Genomic DNA, 20,792 nt, shown 5'->3' on the forward strand with positions numbered 1-20,792 from the left:
GACGGTGAGTTTGTGTTTCGTGGGGAGCAGTAGCAACGCGCTGTCGAGTCTAGAGTTCGCATCTTAACAATCCAATCGCCAGTACTGAAGCGGCCTTAATTATTAGTTGAGTCAACCAACAAGTAGAGAAAGGACATAGCTTCTTGTATCACTTCCTGTCATCCTGAGTTGCTGCTAGCAATATCATATATTTGACATGGCTAAACGTGTAACCGGCCGGTTAAAGTTGCTACTTCTCCGAGCACTATACTAAAAAGTGAATCACCCTAAAGGAAATTCATGCATTTCCAAGCGTCTGACTAATTTGGTATTTCTGGTCATAGCGTGCAAAATTCAAAATTCGGTATCAGGGAACATAATCTGTAAATTAATCGCAAAACCAGTTATAATCTTACAGTATGAGCAAGCATCGATATCAAAGGTAATTATTAGAGGTAAGTGTCCTGTAGAAAATCGAAACCTAATGGATCGTTTTTTGACCGCCTAAAATGTTAGTATGAGTTTTTTCTAAGCCTTTGACTCGATACTTAGGATTGAAGGCCACATACCATTTTAAACCATTTTCAAATAACCTAAAAAAGTGCTCATACACCAGAACGATTCTCACAGTTACTTGGGCGTGATGACCCTGGTCATAGAACTTCTGGTCTGGTCACTTTGACCCAGTTACAACCGGTGTTCGCTGTCACCGAATTATGTGATTATTGCCATTTGAAGCAACTTGGTTGGCTATAATCAGGTGGAATGGGGCATATTGTTTTTCTCATGACTGTGAAATTCAATCTTGTGATTCAGTTTCCTTTTTTCGAATCATCTATTTTGAGACACTCTAGATTGTATTGAGAGCCAAGCTACCTTCTCGCTACCGATGCCAACCAAGCTTAAACTTGAGTTCAGGTTTTACCAATGATTATAATAACGGTTTTCTTTTTTTTTCACAGGTATCAATCACCAATAATCAGTAAGGAGGCGAATTTCATATCTTTAGTCTTGTACTGATCTGAAATCGAGCATCGTATTTGAACAGAATTACATTTTCCCTTTTTCAGCTCTTGGTTTCGTGTCCTTAGACCCTTTTATGTGATGTTTTGACCCTTTATCGATCATAAGGAATTATGCACAGAATCTACAAAACCCCCATTGGAACGGAATACAATGCTTGCATGAAGATGAACTCATGCACCCACAACTCAACACTTATTGTTTAAATGTTACTCATTTAATTTAATTTATTGAAATTTTGGCAGGAAGCAATACACCAATGACAGTGTATGAAGGCAGTATCTATATTCGTATGGATACATAATTTTCTGTCAGTCCGTAAAACGGTTTATTACCTAAAATCTTAGAGCCCTATTACTCGCCGTTCATGAGACGAGAGTTTGTCGATCAATGTAATGGAAGATTATAGCTTTTTAACCATTCCTGTGAATTTTGGTGCCCTTAGAAAATATAACTTTTTAAGCAACTTAAAAGAGTTTTCCTGTAAGCAAACGTAGAAGCAGCTTTGCAGCCTTTCGACGCACTTCTGCATATACTAGGGGCACCAAATTCACAGGAACGGTTAAAAAGCTATAAATTTTCTAGAGCCATTTTTTTTATTTTGTCAACAAATGTTATATACAGGGTGTCACCATGAAAGTGACACATCATTAATGCCGTAAAAGCAGTTCAGATGAATATTTCTTCTCTGATTCTTTTTTATTGATATGGTAAAGTAGTAAAGTTACAGTAGGATTAGTTCAATTCGAATCTTTCACTTTTGCATTTGAATACCACAAACGCTTTTAAAAATTATCACAAAGGTACTTAATAGTGCCCAAAGTCATGTATTTCACATTACCCAGATTTCCTATCATGTATCCCCAAATGCTGAAGTGTAATGGATTCAAATCGGGAGAGGATGCGGGCCACTCCGAGGTACTGATAAAACGCGGTAAATTTCCCTTGTACCACTTCTGAAAAACCCCAAGGCCTTATGCGCTGGTGGTGAATCCTGTTGAAAGCAGAATCTTTTATTTCCGAAAAATTCTTGGTACAAGGTAGCAAATGTTTTTGATGACGTGTTGTTGATAGCACTCTTTGTTAATTTTCACGTCTGTGTTGGTTAATAGCTGTGGCAACCTTTCGCTGTTGAATATTGCCCCCTAAACCATCACAGCTAAAGCATTCTGGAATCTTTACACTCTCTACTTATCGACTGGAACATCTTGAAGACATGCCCTATGTACATGATCATTCTGCTCGTTTAAAACAGCCTCCAAATTAATTTTTTTTTTCTCTGAAAAAAATATGGTATTAGCAGCGTGCGTCTCCAAAAGCAATCGAGATCTTGAACTCTGTCGGCAACATTTTCGCGGGATAATCCGTGAATCTTCTGTTTCTTGAAAGTTTCATATCCAACTTTCTTTTTGATGATTTTAAGTGTATTGTTATGTCTCATGTTCTACAGGATTTTACAGGAAACATTCGACCGTTATGTACTCGGCAATTTTAACACACGTTAGTACTCGGTAGAGTACCCGGGTACCCCCCAAAATTAAATGTTTCTTACTTCTTCAATTCTTGTCCGATTTTCGATCTTGACCCGTCAAAATATTGAAAATATGTCTATTCTTTTTATACGGGATTTAAAGAGCCATTGGTCCCCATAGGGTTCCCGTAAATCCGGATCTTCGGGACCATGTTCGAGATCGGGAATCTGCTCCGAAATGGCCATTTCGAACAACTTATCAAAAGCAAAGCCTTGGTGCTACATTCCGATTCGGAACACGACCTTTTGTTTACTATACACAGACTTCGCAGCCAACTGTTAAGTGTACAGGACAATTGCGGGGCTAGCGCTACGATCCTACTGACACAAACAGTCTCTACCGAGCCGAGACTCGAACCTACGACGACTGGCTTGTTAGACCTGCATCGTACCTCGAGACCAGCTGGGAGGGAACAACTTTTCAAATGGACTTAAAATGAATGAAAATCAACTCCTGGAGTCGTTTCATGAATTTTGGTACCAATTTTGGTCGGTTCAATCGACAATTGTACTAATTTATCTCACCGGATCCTGATTTACAGGAACCAGATGTGGTCACTGGTTCATGTCGTTTACGGTGATACCCTAAACCCTAAACCTGGAGAAACGAATACTACACTCAAAACAGAGAACACGGACATGCGTCGTTTTTTGATAGCGTGTAGCAATCTTCTTGCTGTAACGCATGCATGACTCAAACGAAGTTTTTATTAACTTCAGGAATGCTGAATGTGCAAATTTGTCTGTAAAACATAAATTTTCGAGTCTGCGTTTTTTCAATTTGCCGTTGCATAAAAATTTCTTCAGAGTTTTGAGTTTATATATATTTGCGCAGACATTCTGAAAATGTGTACGAGAGCGTAACCTGAGGCAGGTTTTTCAGGGTTTCATGCAGTTTCAAAAATTTAACAATCCTACATCTCACTATTTTGTGAGATAGTAACCAAAGCCTTAACCATGAAATTTATTATTTTACATAAAAATAAACCAAAATATTTTGTAAAACGACAATGATTACAAAAACTGTTTGCGATGAATATTTTTTCAAACAACACGTTACCGTTCAGTTATAACAATACTCTTCACGAAAAAACGCTTTTTTTCTCTTGGTTCAAATTGACAGTTAGTGACAGCTCATTCTGGTTCATTTTGACACTCACACAGCTTCGTATCCGTTTCTCCCTCCCAGCCCTAAACCAGCGGTTCTCTACCTTTTTTTGTCCGCGTACCCCTTGACGATATTTTTCAAATCAATTGTACCCCATGGGTTGGCATGTTCTTGCAGAGTGGGAGCAAAAACATTGATATGATATGAAGACTGGGAACTCTGCCTGAGATTGAGCGACAATTTTGGCAGTGCTAGTCTGTGTGCTGACGATGCGAGCGCAAGCCGAACGCACAGACTGGACCACCACATACGCACACTCTGTCTTCGCAGCGATGTAATTACCAGCACTTTCATAGCAAACTTCCATCTTTAATAGATGGAGTGCGCTGTTTGATTTGACATTTATATGGGATCGATCCAGAGATGCCAGTCTTCTGGTGGGAGGGAGTAGTGGTAAATTATTTTGTGGTAGTCTAGTTCAGGTTTCACATTGAACAATGGTTTGTTTGATTGCTACAGTCATGTTTCAAGAGCAAATTTGAACAACAAATTGAGTATTTTAAAAAAAATTGCTTTGTCCGCCATTACCGATTTTTCTGTCGCGTACCTCCTGAAGGCTCTCGTGTACCCCTAGGGGATAAGGTTTCCCAAATAAACTGACGCAATTGGTCAAGTCGACGATGGATAGGATGATGTGTGTAGTTAGAGTTTCGGAAGCACTTTTGAGTCAGACATCAGACATGGACGCTTCGAAGACCAAGTACAGAGGAAGAGGTTCTGAAGAAGACAGTATCAACTGCTGACAATAAAACCTGTAGAAAATCGTATAAAATTCCCCAACACACGAAGTTGACCATCTACAAAATACTGATCGGACCCGTCTACGGTCACGAAACTTGGATCATGATCGTGGAGGACCAACGCGTTTTTGGGGTTTTCGAGCGGAAGGTGCTGCGCACCATTATCCACTGTGGAGTGCAAGTTGAAGATGGATCGCGGCAGAGGTAGACTAACCACAAATTACACCAGCTGCTAGGCGAACCACTCATCGTCCAAACGGCGAAAATCAGGAGGCCACGGTGAGCTGGGCATGTCGTAAGGATGCCTGGTGAAAATGATTCACGATAACGACCCGATTGGAACGAGGTGACGAAGCGAGCTGGCTCGACAAGTGGAGGACAATCAGCGGGGTCTCCGCAGACGACATGACAGGCGAGCTGCAGCCATGGCCTGAAATGAATGGAGACAACTTCTTCCAACAGCAAGAAACCTGGAGCTGACTGGTAAGATTAGGGTAAGGTAGAGTAAGTACGTGACTGAAAGTCGACGAAGACAAATAATACAAAAAAAATAGTTTTGATTTGAGTATGGTTCAATTCCTGCTAGAACTTTACTTCAAATTGTGATAATTTTAAAATTTTTGAAACTATCAAACTACAAAGACATAACCAACAGAAGAATTCTTCCTGAATGAATTTTCAATTTTTATTGCGACCGTTAACCGAGCGTTTTGCTACAATCCACATTTTTTTCATGTTTGCAGCTCACTTTTTAAGAAGCATAACCTGCACTGTGTTGATGCTTGTGGGTTCGGTCGCAACCTGACGCTGTATCGATACCATTGACCCCAAGTATCGAATTTGTTCATAGATACGAGTGACGTCGCTGTTAAGCTGGATCGATACTTTCGCCTTGGCATTTTGTCGATTTATCCTTCTCAACTGAACAAATGAACGGACAAAAATTTATGGCTAGGTGAGATCATTTTTATGCATGTAGTTCATGTATGAACAGTGATTTCAGACATATATTTTCATATGCTTTTCCGGCTAATAAACGACACAAAGCAGCATCGATTTTTATGAACAAGGTTTTGTGTTACTGAAAATTCAAATCTAAGGCAACACGAAGTAACGTGAGGCATTCTTTTTGTCAGAGGATCTTGTTCCCGGATTGCAACGTGCTAGCCCTGTGAAATAATCGTAAAGACATCTGGTTGAACTACGGACTGAGGGGCAAACATTGTATATGCACTGCAGGATATTAGCTGGTTAGAGAAGACACTTAATATGTGTAGCTCACTCTTTGAATCGATTGAGTACTGTGGCAGTTGAGAAGTCTCCCATTTTATTTTCAAAGATACATACAATTGTTTTATATTTAAAGTGATTCGTAAGTTATGCAGTTGCTCTCCGCGCCATTCAGCTAATCAATGGATAATCCGAATCCTTTTGAATCATTTTGGTAAAAAAGGTAGGAACAGCTGGCCTGGTATCGATACTTTTGCAGATTATGGGCATTACTAAATCTGATTGTCTTCCCACTATACTTACTATTCTCTTATCTGTCCCTACAAAATATCGAAGCTTATGTCGAGTTTGAGTACGAATGTCCTGATTACACTAAGAGTTGAACCCATGACTACCCGCTTGCCAGAGCGGAATCGGTGACTTTGCGGCTACGAAGACTCAAGACAGATCTTAGGCATACTCCAGAACCAACCCTTTCTCAAAACAGAAGCAGTTTCTGATGTTATTCGAGAAAATTATATTTCCAGAAAAACCTTGAGTTGTACCCAGCATGTTGGAAAAAATTCATTCCAAATCAAAATAGTAGAGATAACTATGGCATTTTTCTAGTGTTTTTAACTGTAAACGCACAATTTTCAAATGTTAACGTTGATGTAGAGGCAGGCCCGTAGTTACCTAGTGGGCCACTTTCCGGTTAGCCCCAGGCGTTTGTATTACTCCTGCGCCATTTTTCTAATCCGTGTGAATTAAGTGAATCCTAATCTAAAATTAGCTTCCGTTTTGGTGATTAAACTTTGCTCAGATGGACTATTTAAATTTATTTGAGTTTCCTAACAATGCTAAGGGTAAATAGAAAATGAATAGCAATTCGCGACTTATCGATGATTATTTTAAGAAAGCTGTCGATTACGTAGTGTAAGTTGATGCTATCGAACTGATGCATATTTTCGGCATTTCGATAAACGATGCTTCAAGTGTTAATCTGCCTAATTTAATCAAATTTATTATTATACGATCACAATGCCCGTTCAACCCGTGTTGACAATTCAAATTGGTTTTCGGAATTCTTCTCAAACATCAACCATTCAAATCTTTCGTTCAATACAGCTTCAAAAGCTTATACACATTTTTTAAGGGAATATAAATTTATTACATTTCTCATTTGGATCGCTAATTTTCAACTGCCATTGATCAGCTTTCGAATCGACGTCATCGTTTTTATTCACAGCTTCTAGAATGTTACACTTGACCATTTAGAGCCCTTGAGAGACGAGGTTGCGTGATTTCATCTCGGCAAGACACAGAAAATATAGCTAGAGCGCTAGTCGCCGCTACCACCGTCGTCGTCGTCATCGTCATTATTACTCGCTGTCCATTTTTAAATCACACTCGTCACTCGGCACATTCAGAACGGATCGCGTTGGTGGAATAAATAGTCGGTCGGTTAGGAGGTATCATAACAAAAATGGAATTAATACCGATACAGCAGCAGACGAAAACAGTGCTTCGATTACTACAGCACACCTGCCGCCCACCACTCGTATCGCGGGGGATGTTTACAGGAATGGAATTTGATGACATGTAAATGAGACCGATCAGCAAGTACTTATTAGGACATGAAATGACTAGAATGCTGCTTTACCTCTATAAATTTCTTTTGAGCATGAGTTGGCGAAGAACAAACTGGCCGGGGCTGGAAACTGTTGACAAGAAACTTGGTGCTAACCGGAAAATGAGAATGGAGCATCGAGAATTGATAAACGCTAAACTTAGATCTACGAAGCGATCACAAACTCGCGAATTAATTTTGTTTTTATTTTCCCGAAATTGAGAACTTGACAATTCGTTCGAATCGATCTTTTCGTACGAATGATAAAAAAATCATTGCATGGGTCGCACATGCACATCCCAACAAACGGTTTTGTTGATTTAGGTCCTGTAATTCAAATTAGGCAAAGAGTATGTAGAGAGCCACGAAGCAGTATATCAACATATGAAATGGTAAAAATCATCGAATAACAGCTTTTTACTTAAAGATAGCACCAAGAAAACTGAACAAGGAAAGAACAAAACAGCCCCCCCCCCCCTCCCCTGAAGGCCAATTTAATCGGAAAGCAGGTCCACGGTTTTAAATGATTTTTGTACGCTAATGCTTAATTTTTATGACTTTTTCTACTGCTCCGCTGCGAAATAAAACTGACCAAATCGTAAATTTGGTTGGCTAATTACGATTTAGCGAAATATTATCTACTGCTAGAAATGGCATGGTCGGATTAATAAATTTCATACATTTTTGTATCGTTCTCTTGTTATTTGTCGATTTTGAGAAAAATCAAATTTTTTCACGTAAATCATTGTTTAATAGTTCCAAGCAAAAAGTGAGCATTTAGGTTCCAAACGAAGTGAAGAAAATCATTAATGTTCGCTAGTAGTATCAACCAGGTGAAAACCCGGTTGTTTGCGTAAAAGTGCTTGTTTTAAAAACGTTAAATCAATTCATGTGATATAGCATCTATTTTTTTAATATTCTACTTTAACAAATGAAAACCATCAGTTTTGGGAAGTATTAATAATCGCCACACAAATGAATCAGGTAATATTTCACCATGATCTGCTATCAAGTGGGCGACATTGTCTGACTAAGTCACGTTGCGTTCTTTGAAGTTTGTTGTTTACGCCCGAAACATTCTAGATTGTCCCAGCAGAATTCAAACGCGTCATTTTTTACTCGGGTTACTTACGGTAAATCTTCTGGTGTTCGCTAGTAGTATTAATGTTCGCTAGTAGTATCAACCAGGTGAAAACCCGGTTGTTTGCGTAAAAGTGCTTGTTTTAAAAACGTTAAATCAATTCATGTGATATAGCATCTATTTTTTTAATATTCTACTTTAACAAATGAAAACCATCAGTTTTGGGAAGTATTAATAATCGCCACACAAATGAATCAGGTAATATTTCACCATGATCTGCTATCAAGTGGGCGACATTGTCTGACTAAGTCACGTTGCGTTCTTTGAAGTTTGTTGTTTACGCCCGAAACATTCTAGATTGTCCCAGCAGAATTCAAACGCGTCATTTTTTACTCGGGTTACTTACGGTAAATCTTCTGGTGTACTCTCTCGAATTGTGTTTGCTCTTTTGCTCTCCACCGGTGCCGGCGGTTTACTCTCGCTCTCTTTTTCTGCGACTGTTATGATCATCTCATTCATGAATGAAAAGCAAGGATGAAATAAAAGCGTTTACCGCAAGCGAAGAGACATTCAGTCGAAGAGAGTCTTTCGTAGTGAACTGTACGAGTTGTATTATTATCGTAGGTGCTATAAGCTACCAGGTTGATATCAGCAAGAGAAATTAGGTTGACTGTGTGCGACAACAGATAGGTGGAAAAGTGTGACCTTGTGCTTTAAAAATACTTCAAAAAGTGCACCCGTTTCGTCGCAGCAAAACCGGCGAAGGTCGATTCGGATAATCGATACTCAGTAGTAAGAGAAACAAAGTGTGAACCCGTGCCAGAAGCTTCTTATCCCAATCCCGGAGATTTGTTTGACCGCAGCGAAAAATGGCCGACAGTGCAAACAAACGCAACATCCCGATCAAGCTGGGCGACTTCAGTGTGATTGATACGGAGTTTGCCAACATCCGCGAGCGCTTTGATTCCGAAATGCGAAAGATGGAGGAAGAGATGGCTAAATTTAGATCGGAACTGATGAATCGCGAGTCCAACTTCTTCGAAACCTCTTCAAGGTAGGTGGAGGCTTGACCCAAAGGGGGAGCAGCGCTCACTGCTCCCGAGTTTTTTCCCCAGATAGCAGCATCATTTTTGGCAGGATTTCCTGCATCATATCTTTCGTATTTTTGGTTCCATTTTCTTTCGGAGTGAGCTTCCATCGACGTGTGAAAGTATGAATGAGGAATCTCGAAATTTTCGTCCGTTCTAAAAATAACAGCAGCCATAAGAGCACCGTTTTCGTCTCCGGCACTTTTGCCTTGGATGTACAGCTTGTTGATTTAGAGCTGCTGCTGCTGTGGCTTAGGAAAACATTCGGTTGGGTTGGGCGTTGGATCTTTATTTGTCTAGTTTCAAGATGAAAAATCGTCAAATTTTGAAACTCATAGTGAACATTTTGAAGATTGCGATTTCTCACGGTTGAAAGTTAGAAAAACAAATGTGCGAATGAAAATAGCATCGACTCATTAAACCAACAGATGCGATGGCAGATGAAAGATAGATGAACAATAAAAATTCCACTTCACCAGAGCACGAAAGGCAACGCAATGACATAAGCCCCATCAAAACAAAAACTGCAATTGTTTGAACGCACATGTGCTTGAAAATATAATAATCACACGCACCGCGTCTCTCCGACGGAAAAGAGACAGCAACTTGTGCGCGGAGATGACTCATCCGGCTATTGCCGGCTGCTGGCTAGAACACCCGCGGGCAGCATAATGTGCTCGATTGTGTGCATAGCGAAATCAAAACACGCGCCACGACTCACACGGCATTGAGGGTGCATTTTTCTAAACATGACGTCAGACTGTGAACCGTTGCAAACTTTACGAGCAGGGGAATCTCTCAATGGCCGGGTCCGAAACGGGACCCGTCGGAAATGGGTGAAATTCGTCGAAAACGATCGCAGATGTCTGTCGTCGCTGGGACGCGCGAGATCACTTCGTCATCGGAGCCATAAATTAGCATGCGCGCAAGTTTGTATATCATTAAGTCGAGCTTTAGGGAAATGTGGGGTGAGATTGTTGTGTTGATCGGTTTAGCAAGGCTAAAAAAATCGATATCTACTGTTTAAGGGCAATAAAACCGACCGGATAGTTATTGAAAACTACTCACCAAACTGGATTTCAAAATTTATTCATGAATCATCATTATGAAAAAATGAAATATTCCAATGATTTATAAAAAGAAGTGTCAAATTCAGTGAAGCTAATTACGAATGAGCAAAATGTAGACTTCTTACAATGAATTTGCAGAATCTAGCATATACTGAAGGAAATGTCGACATTATAGCGGCTAAACTTAATTCAAATATGTATACAGAATGTAATTTCAGAAACTGTATTAATGAAAAGAAGACGAAGAACACAATATAGTAGACTACCAATATTGTTCAACCCACAAATGAAAGAAAACAATCGGAAGGAAAAAGGGTACAAATTGTGAAAAAGAAATAATGACTAGCACCAATTTGCAAAACCAATTTGAGTAGTCTCCGTGGCTCTGTGGTTAGCGATGTCCATCGACTAGCTCTCCCACACGGTTGTGATGTCGGGTTCGATTCCCGATCAGGTCGAGGATCTTGTCGAGCTGGAAATTTTCTCGACTCAGCACCGGGGCACGGTGTATCGTTGTACTTTTATCCTACGCATGCAAAATGTGCCGAAAACAATTAAAAGGCAAAGTTTTGGTGTTACATTTCGATTTGGAACATGACTTCTGTTTGATATACACAGACTTCGCAGCCAACTGTTTGATGCACAGGACAATTGCGGGGCTAGCGCTACGATCCTACTGACACTAACAGTGTTTCCCGAGCCGAAACTCGATCCTACTGACTTGTTAGGCCAGCATCGTACCTCGAGACCAACTGGGAGGGCTTGCCAAAAACAATATCGATAACGAATTCTCTCAACTAATCTAGTTCGAGACCGCTAATGGCCCCACAGACTACCGTGCGATATTGTTTGTAATTTGCAAAATTCCTTTAGAAATTACAAGTAAATCGTGCCAAAAAAAAATTACAAATTACGTAAACTTGAATCTGTAAAGTAGTAATGTCCCGTCATGAATGCATTTGATGGAAACATAGGTGAAAATTAAACCGAAATTTGTAATTTGCAATTTTTTTTCAGGAAGTTTATACTACATTCTCCGAAGAAGACCGTGACCGTAACTTCTTTGCATTCATCCCTAAAATTCTTAACAATTTGTTTGAAAAACGAAAAATTCCCTTAAACTTAGAAATGTTCTCATTTAGTGCCTATTTTTGATTCAGGATGGAGTTACCATTATCTCTTGTATTCCAAAACTTTCAGGAGGTAAAAAATCATTACACTAGTCGCTCAACAACTTCGAATCTTTTGGAATTTGTAACTTTTATTCTTAACGCAATGGTAGGCACGTAGAAGCCCTTAGCTCAGCTTGACTGATTGCACATATCGATTGTTGCTACTCCTTGATTGATTCAAATCAGTAAAATGACACAGTGAATCAATTGAATGGGTCTGGGAGGGAGTGACCGACCATTCTCATTGTACAAGTTTTAGTAACTCAACACTTTCAATGATCAAACATGGCGCCAGCCACGTCCTCGCAATCAGGTGGTAAGAATCTAATCTCCACAAAGATGACAAGAAGGAGATTTTTTTGTTAGTAGGAAAGAGTAACGTTGGATCAGGATTCACCTTGATGAGTGATACGATTATATGAGCGATGAGTATGAAGTGATGCGATGAATATGATGAGCGCGACGCGCGTTCATCTATCCAACCTGCAGAAATAAACAAATGTTTACAAAGTTAATTCTATACGAAGACCGACCGATAAGTATATGTATCGCGATTTAATCGGTGCGAAAGCGACGCATTCCAGAGGCATACAAATGTTCGAGAGAAAGCAAACTGGAGCCTGAGAATAAACCCATGCTTAAATCCTTTGATAATCAAAAATGGTCTGCTTCTAACTAAGATTCGAACTTACGACCATCAAAGCGAACTCTGTAACCTAGAGGACATCAAGAGACACCAAGCTAACCTTTGCAGAATATTTCAACTTCATCATAAGTACCAGAAAGACTTCAATGCATGGGTTTATTCTCAGGCTCCCTTCTATCCCTCACTTTGGTCTCTTCCCTTACGCTAAAAATTCCGAAAAAAAAGTTGAATGAAAATAAACCACCATTAAGCACAATAACATGTCTGTTCACCGGACATTGTCCGAGTAAGCATCACCTAAAACAAAGTGGTCAGTCAGATGACGAGATTTGTCGCCTCTGTGGGTTCGAATGTGAAACCGCAGAACATTTGCTCTGCCAATGCAGTGCATTAATACAGCGCAGAATAAGAGCCTTTGGAAAAGGAACTATGGAGCCTTTCGAGGTCTGGTCTGCAAATCCTAATGAGGTAATACATTTCATATGAAATTCAGCCAAATTGGGAGAAAGGGTGCGATATGACAAGGACGATCACTCCTATCAATAGTGATATGTCTGCCACAAGTACCTGGACTAAAGAAGAGGTATACCACAAAAGATCAATACAATGGTCGCAGAGGTCCAAATCTTACAAAAGAATGTAAAAAAAACACCCCTCCAGGCAATTATAATTATAATTGCCGATACTTGACTAAAGAGTAACTAACGAGACAAAAGAAAGGACTGGAGACGCGTTGGAACGGGAGATCAACAACGATGCGAGGCTGCAAAAATTTCATTCAAAAGATCGTTCAAATGGTCTTGGAAGAGGATGACTGTTTTATTGGTTATTCCTTAGAAACTCTGGAAGCAATGATGAGAACTCATATTCACTCATATTCCAGGGTCACTACCTATATCTGCTAAAGTACAGGACTCAGATGAGGTAGGTTATTTATGGCCAACAGATGGCTATCTTGAAGCCTGATAAATCTTCACGCCTGCTAGGGGCTCTAAGTTCTTCTCAACTTTACAAACCTGCTGGAAAGGACGAAAGCTTTCCAGGTTCACTACAACAGGAAAAAGAAGCTCTTATTCCCCAGCTGACTGAGCTCTTCCGAGCCAGCGTTTTCATTAGTTACCAAAATCCTGGAGAGAGGTTCGAGTTGACTTTATTCCAAAAGTAGGAGAAAGAGACATCACGACTCCCAAAGCCTTTAGACCCATAAGTCTTTCCTCTGTTCTTTAAAAGACTACGGAAAAAAATTTGGACGAATTTATCAAGTCAAGAAGCTTGGTAAATCTATAAAAACGGCGCTAGTTAGTAAAATGCAGAAATCGCTTCAAGCCAAAGAAACAGCTTTGGTTGCTTTTCTTGATATTGAAGGAGTGGTCCTTAGTTGTAGGTGAGTTTCTTGAAAAGTTAGCAGAACTAGAGTATGAGGTAATTGGCTATGCAAACGATGTAACTATAATCGTTCGTGTGAACTAACATCTCGACAAGACAAAAAAATTCATCGAACCGAGCGCAGGAGAAGCCTGGATCTTACTTAATCTCAATAAAAAATTATCTTCGGGTACTAACGGGCCTGTTGACCGGCCACTGTCCGAGTAGGTATCATCTGAATAAAATTGCAAGAACTCACTTTACAGAATGCAGGGTGGCCACTCATTTTACATCTTCGAGTTCCCGCATTTTTCCCGACTTTTTCCCGCATGATTCCAAGAAATTCCCGATTGTCAGAAATGGTAACTAGGTTATGTTCTATCGACGGCATATCATTTCTACCGAACTTGCTCGGGACATTCTACACAAACAGTTGATTAGTTACATAAAATGCAACTTTTGCCTTTTCATAGTAGACAGGTTAAATATAATTTTTGCGATTTTCTCAAATTTGCAAATCTTCCATTAAGCAGTCAATAATCGTGTTAGCTGTTTTGTGCATTCATTATGTTTGTCTATCTGTCTTCTTGAAATATGATATAAGCACCGTTCAACGCATAACAACCTATTAGGGCAACAACAACAAACAAAACAGCACTTTGCGTACAATTTTTTTTCCGTTGTTCAAATCATCGGAAAAAGTCATGGGAAGTTAAATGTGAACATAAAACTACTTAACCTAAGATTAAAAAATATTTTGATTGAATTGATTATTTAGGGAACAAAACTTGTGACACGGATTAGTGTTTTTTTTTTCTTATATTAAAGATAATGATATTTTACGTTCAGGAAAAATACTGCGATTCTACTGTATTTCGTTTATCACGCGTTACATAGATTCAAAACTATTCAGAAGTGAATTCACAACTGTTTCAGCATTTTGATTTGTTAGTCCATCAAAGTTGCATCTCTATGGTCATCTGCAAACATCTTCAACTTGTTTGCATCGAGCGCTCAAAATGGTCAAGCTGATAGAAAAAATGATATTGGGGACCAACATTTCAAAAGAAGTGATTTCGAAACTTAAAAAGATAACCTGGAAATCAGAAAAAAATCTTAAATTATTATTTTTCAAATTAAAATTCCTTTACTGCACGAACATGTCTTGCAGAAACCGTTGAAAAGGAAACAAATTTATTTTTAATTTCTTTTGAACTTTTCAAAAAAAAAATGTTTCCTGAAACTTTCTTAAATCCTTTTTATTAGGATTTTTTCTAAAGAATTTTTAGTTTTTATTTCTCCATGATCATCAATGTTCAGTTTACATTATGCAGTTTTTAAAAAATACAATAAGATTTTTCAAAAATCAGCTCTTTAAAATGTTTAATTTATAATATTTTTAATATTCAACTACTGCCAACAACTTTGCCGAAAACATCGCACCAATCAAACAAATCGTTCTGGTTTCGAAAAAAAAAAATCTTCAGAAATTTTATCTTCTTCGGTGTTCAAACAATCAACGTTGTAACATTTGGCAACTTAGAATTCAGAAAATAAGCTTTTTGAGATATTCAATCAATTTTTTAAATAGAACTACCATCTACAGCTTTGCCGGAAACATCACACCAATCAAGCTAATTATTTTGGCTTTTAGAATATTTAAAGTATTTTTGTTTATTGGTCACAGATTGAGCAGCCTACTGTTTAGTGCACGGGGCGATTGGCGATTGACCGAGACACGAACCTACGACGACTGACTAGTTAGGCCAGCATCGTACCATAAGATCAGTTGCAAAACAAAAAGCATGTAAAAAGTCGTATGCAACAACAAATGAAATAAATAAAATGTTTTCTTGAAAAACCTCCCAAACGATTATGCTGTTTTCTAAGAACATTTTTGATTGTATTTACATCGAAAATAGTTTTTTTACATTCAAATTGTATAATTTACAGAAAAAAATACGAATTTGAAATATGTACAAAAATTAGTTTTTCAAAAAATTCCAAAATAATGCTTGCTCTATTTTGTGTCAAGTTTGTAATGTTTTTTTCAATTAACTGCTCCGCATAGCAAGTTCGTCCCAAACCCAAATTTACACCAGCATTCAGTTTCTAAGCGGAAATGGTAGGTAGTTTCGCTAGAGTTCGCCAAATATTCTTCAAAAAGACAAGTTGAAATAAAAATCTATTTGGAAAACTGGAGAATCAGAACTGTGTTTCACTTATTTAATCCTCAATTTGTTTATTCAAATAACTACTAGTAACTAGTAATGTTAGTAAGATTGTACAGTGAATCTTATTTTGCATTGCTCTTAGAAATTGAAACAGTTTCTATTGTACATATGAGAATTTATGATTGATTCTTTCACTAAAAACGTTTTCTCGATAAACTGGCAACTTCCATTCCCAGACTCCGGACCGGTTTTTGACCCTGGTTTCAATTCGCTTTACCATCTTGAGAAGTCCCACAGGGTCCATTCAATTTTTATAGATATCACGTTTTATGCTATTTTAAGACATTTGGTGTCAACATTTATTTCATTTTAAAAGCAGGACTGATAAGCTGGTCAGCGGGTTAAAAAAGTAAGTTTAGTGACTTTTTGGTTAAAAAATTGACTGCTGAAGAAAAATGTGACTTTTAAGGGGCCAACTTGCAGTCCTGCACTTCCAACTTCTCCATCATTTGTAATTGCATCATACACAATACTTTGAAAAATCTTGGTAAAAAAATCCCGGTTAAATGAAAAATTTCCCGTTTTCCCGATTAAGTGGCCACCCTGAGAATGTCGTTTTTGCCAATTTGAAAATGAAACTGTTGAAAATATACTCAGCAACTGCAGAGCATTGTTCAATCAAAAGAAGTCAATATTCGGGAAAGGGCTACTAGAACCCCTTGAAATTTGGCACTGTGATCCTAGTAAGGTATTAAAATTCATGAAACGAGTCGATCCTAAGTGAGATCGGGTACTACGCCAACCAAAGTACATCACACCTTAATTGTGAGAGGATATTTAACTAATACCAAATCAAATATAGGTCATACAACAACAGTCGTAATTAATGGACGCAGTTGTGTTGTGGCTCTACAGCAGGAGAAAAACTAACGAGGCATTGGTAGAGCAGTACAGTTATATATACGTAGCGGAAACATCACAAGTAAAATAAAATCCGTCTTACCACTGTATCAACAAAGATTCTAACACTTACTTTCTTCCCTAACTGACCATAAGGGCGTAGCCGGCACCGTTATCGATCTATACAAAGCGGAAGTTACTGAATTGTTGTACATAAAGGATGATGAATATATTCAAATCAAATAAAACTTTACGGTGCACACTGTTCCTGAAGCTTCAAAAACGTGATCGAAATTATCTTGACCCAAGAAAAGTTGATTGTAGAGCTTAAGAGCAAGTTGTTTCATTAATTTCTCTTCATTTTATAAAAGATGCAATATGTGATTGAAACACCTAAAAGTGCGAAAACAAACTTAATTTTTCGATTTTTTCCATATAAAAACCCGTTTGGTTCGACAAAGTTGTGGCACATGCCTATTTTTTTTGTGGAGTTTTCTATAGAATTCTCCTGAAATCAATTTGTTCTATGTAATTTTCACAGTGATTTTTTTTGCAATTTTTAAGGCACAATTTATCCAAATAATGTTTATTTTTATATTTATTATATTTCTTCAGTTGTTAAATTTTTTTAATAAAATAATGTACAAAATTAGTAACAGATATCTACAAAGAGCGCCAAATGTCTATATCTAGACTTAATGATGTTTAGTTTTTACTTCAATATAGAAATGGTTTCGTCTGCGGAGATTTACGGTTTTAGTGGAGATATCTGCTAGATACTGAGTGTATGATTTTTAAATCAATATCTACTAACTAAAGAAATGTTAGAGTTAATAAAACACTTTCTTCGGTTGTGTGTTTTGTTATAGTAAACAACTTTGTAGAACATTAAAAAATTGAAACTCACTTTAAAAAGATACATTTAAAGGAAAAAGATATTAATGGGCATTCAACAGAATACTCCACAAAGGTCCATTTGAATAGGCAGGAAGAAGCATGATGTCTTCGGCGAAGTTATTGCTTATAAAATGTGCCACAATTTCAACAAAGTGGATTTTTATATGTAAGAAGTGAAATTCATTTCACCCTTTTCGGTGAATTAATCACAAAAGCACAATTTCTATAGAATGGAGAATAATTATTGGAACAACTTTTCTGAAGACACTGAAGCTCTAAAACCATTTTTTTCGAGTCAAAATAATTTCGATCACGTTTTTACAGCTTTGAAAACAGTGTACCGTGGTTCTTTGTGAAACTTTACTAGCTCAGACTCATCACGGACAAGCAAAACTAAAATCCCATTTTTTTAAAAAATGGCCTGTATAGTGAAGTAAAAAAGCTGTATAGTGAATGCAGTAACAGAAAAATACACGAAATGCATGTAAAGTGTCACAAAATGGTGTTTAGCCCAAAAAATCTGTTTCTTTGTCAATGTCTTTAACGAAGCCATCAGTCTGACTAAGCATCTCAAAACTGAGCTACTTAGCGTTAGCGAATTAAATTTTTCCTATAAAATATGATTCAAATAAAACTAAACAGTTCGTTCAGCATGCGTAGACAAGAGATCCTATTTCTGTGCTTTCTCAAGACATACTTCGAAGAAACGGATTTTGTCAGCTCGAACCGTTCGAGCATCTGCCCTGGATGAGTAACAAAACTACCGTGCTGGATCGAAATCCGTACACCTAAGCTCATGATAATCTTCGACGGTCAATATAAAATCAAGAAATCAAATATTGCTTTAAACTGACATGTTTACTTATAGGTCTACTTATATTTTATCGCTATTTCCAAGCAAAATGATTAAAACCACTCTGAAACTCGAAAAAATCATGTTTGAATAGAACATGTTTTGAATCGAAATCCGTACACAGTTTTTTGTCTGAATCAAAACCCGTACACTTTTGAATGGAAATCCGGCACACACGCGATAAAGACTGGATCAAAGTCCATACAGCAATGAATCAAAATCCGTATAGATGGAGAAGTACAAAAAAGAACATCTTTTATTTATAATTTATCTTTAAATTTATGAATAAATATTTTTTGAGGATCAATTGGTTCCTAAAGTTTCACGCGGTTTTCTAATTTTTTATATCAGCTGAAATAGTGCAATTTTCGTAGCGTTTCGTTGCGGCACCCCTTATTGTAGTAACCGGAACGCCGGAACCTCTCGAAGCTTCCCGGTACGACTTTCTTTTGCGCACCTCAGTCACAGCTCCTTCGAAATTATTTGCCGTTTATTTATACTTGTTTTCTTTCATTATATGCTGAAAACAAGAAGAAAGTTCAACAATATATGCATGATACACACGCTGTACGGATTTCGATTCAAGCAATTAACAAGGATCACAATCCATACGGCACAGTTTTTGTTGAATAAATACAGTTTACACTATTTACCAGACAATATACTGCTCAAAAATGACAAAGACTTACCTCTTCCATCAATTTCAAAAAGGTTCACAGAGTGAAACACTTATATCCCACTTGAAAAACGTTTCGATCTGAAGAACGTTTCCTTAGTAAGTTCTCTAACGATACAACGAAATGACAACTGGAACCGATTCACGATTGATTTTTTATTTTTAATATTTTTATATCATGGCCTACTGGCGCAAAGTTTAATTTAACAGAAGGCCAACAGCTCAACAGACATGTCCATGTAACTATCATTTGAATTTTCATTTTTGTAATGCCTAAAACTAAAGAAAAACATCAAGGTGTACGGATTTCGATACTGTACGGGTTTCGATCCAGCACGATACCACCTACGTGCACTGTTTAAATTTTCCTACTTCTTGCTTCGAAACATTTGATCGTTTTGTTCTTTGCAGCTGCCTCCGGAAGCAGCATGCTTCCTGCTAGACAAAATGAAAAAGGAAAGAAGTTGATGTTCAAGACACGAGCGCATGTTTGACGTAGGACTACAGTTGGTGGACATAGCTAGTTTGATTTCAGAATGATGTAACAGTGTCAAAAGAACATTTGTCTCATTATTAGCATCATTCAAAGTTTTCGAAGTCGAAACCCTTACTTAAGACGTTGCATGAGATCGTGATAAAATTTTTAATTTGAATAAGATGACAATTGGGTCCATGAATTTGATTTTAACTATTCACACTGAGCCATAGAAATAAAATTCGATGAAATTCGTACAACACAAATGGCTGCGATAATTGCAAGCTGTAAGGTAAAGTGTTTTAACTTTATACCGATAACGAAGTCAATAGATAACATGTACGAGTGTACGAGTCTAACCGCTAGAACACATATCGAAATCGACACTATCGAGTTAAAGTGTATGTTTCAAACTGCAAGAGATGGCCACAGTAACCTATTTCCGCTCCGAACAAGATAAGATCATTGAATGACAGATAAATAAAGTTCATAAATTGAACAGGTAATGCAATCCACAGTGCAAACAATGACATCAATACTACTTCAACCATGGTGGCAGAACGTCATTAACTGTTTTCTTTACTTTTATATAGTTAAACCGGTTGTATGGTGTGTTTACAATGTGTGCACTCGATTACGTCAATATTTGTTCGGGTGGCTGGTGTTGCATCCGCGCACCTGTCACAATTATTATCCATTAGAGATAAGCCTATTATTGTAACAATATAAATTTTGCACGCTGGAAGTTTAAGTGATACCAATACCAGCGAATAAAAACAAAACAGTTCGATTGATTAACCTCCACTTGTCATCGTTATCGAAAGACTGATGAGTTCCTCTTGGATGGCCCCAGCTAATTAGCTGAATTTTATAGTTATTGACAACGTAAACGTGATTTGGTTGGTACTCAATTCGCGCGGCACTTTTGTGCCGGGAAATTCATGTGGCCGTAAGTGGTCTTCTGCCAGTGGGTATTTCGTAACCGAGCCACGCATTCCGATTTCCTTATTTGTGCCGCCGCAACCGGGCAACCGCGACAAATGATGATAAACTCAAAACTACGGGTTTAGGTTTCCCTAGAAGGAGCGAACCCTCTCGTGTGCCCACATTCCGGT

At 38.0% G+C, this 20,792-nt stretch overlaps 1 protein-coding gene across 2 annotated transcripts in view; it reads left to right on the forward strand.

Annotated features, from left to right (window-relative positions):
* Window positions 1-8,910: 8,910 nt before the first annotated feature.
* The window catches only part of LOC129717116 (heat shock protein beta-6), a 45,540-nt gene continuing 33,658 nt past the window's right edge, over window positions 8,911-20,792 (forward strand). The window contains exon 1 of one of the 2 annotated variants that reach the window (XM_055666961.1): window positions 8,911-9,415. In XM_055666961.1, coding sequence (XP_055522936.1) covers window positions 9,231-9,415 — 185 coding nt within the window. In that variant the 5' untranslated portion in view covers window positions 8,911-9,230. The remainder of the gene's footprint in view (window positions 9,416-20,792) is intronic. The other variant, XM_055666968.1, reaches the window with a different exon arrangement.

Source organism: Wyeomyia smithii, chromosome 1, assembly GCF_029784165.1.
Source record: "Wyeomyia smithii strain HCP4-BCI-WySm-NY-G18 chromosome 1, ASM2978416v1, whole genome shotgun sequence".
Lineage (NCBI taxonomy): Eukaryota > Metazoa > Arthropoda > Insecta > Diptera > Culicidae > Wyeomyia > Wyeomyia smithii.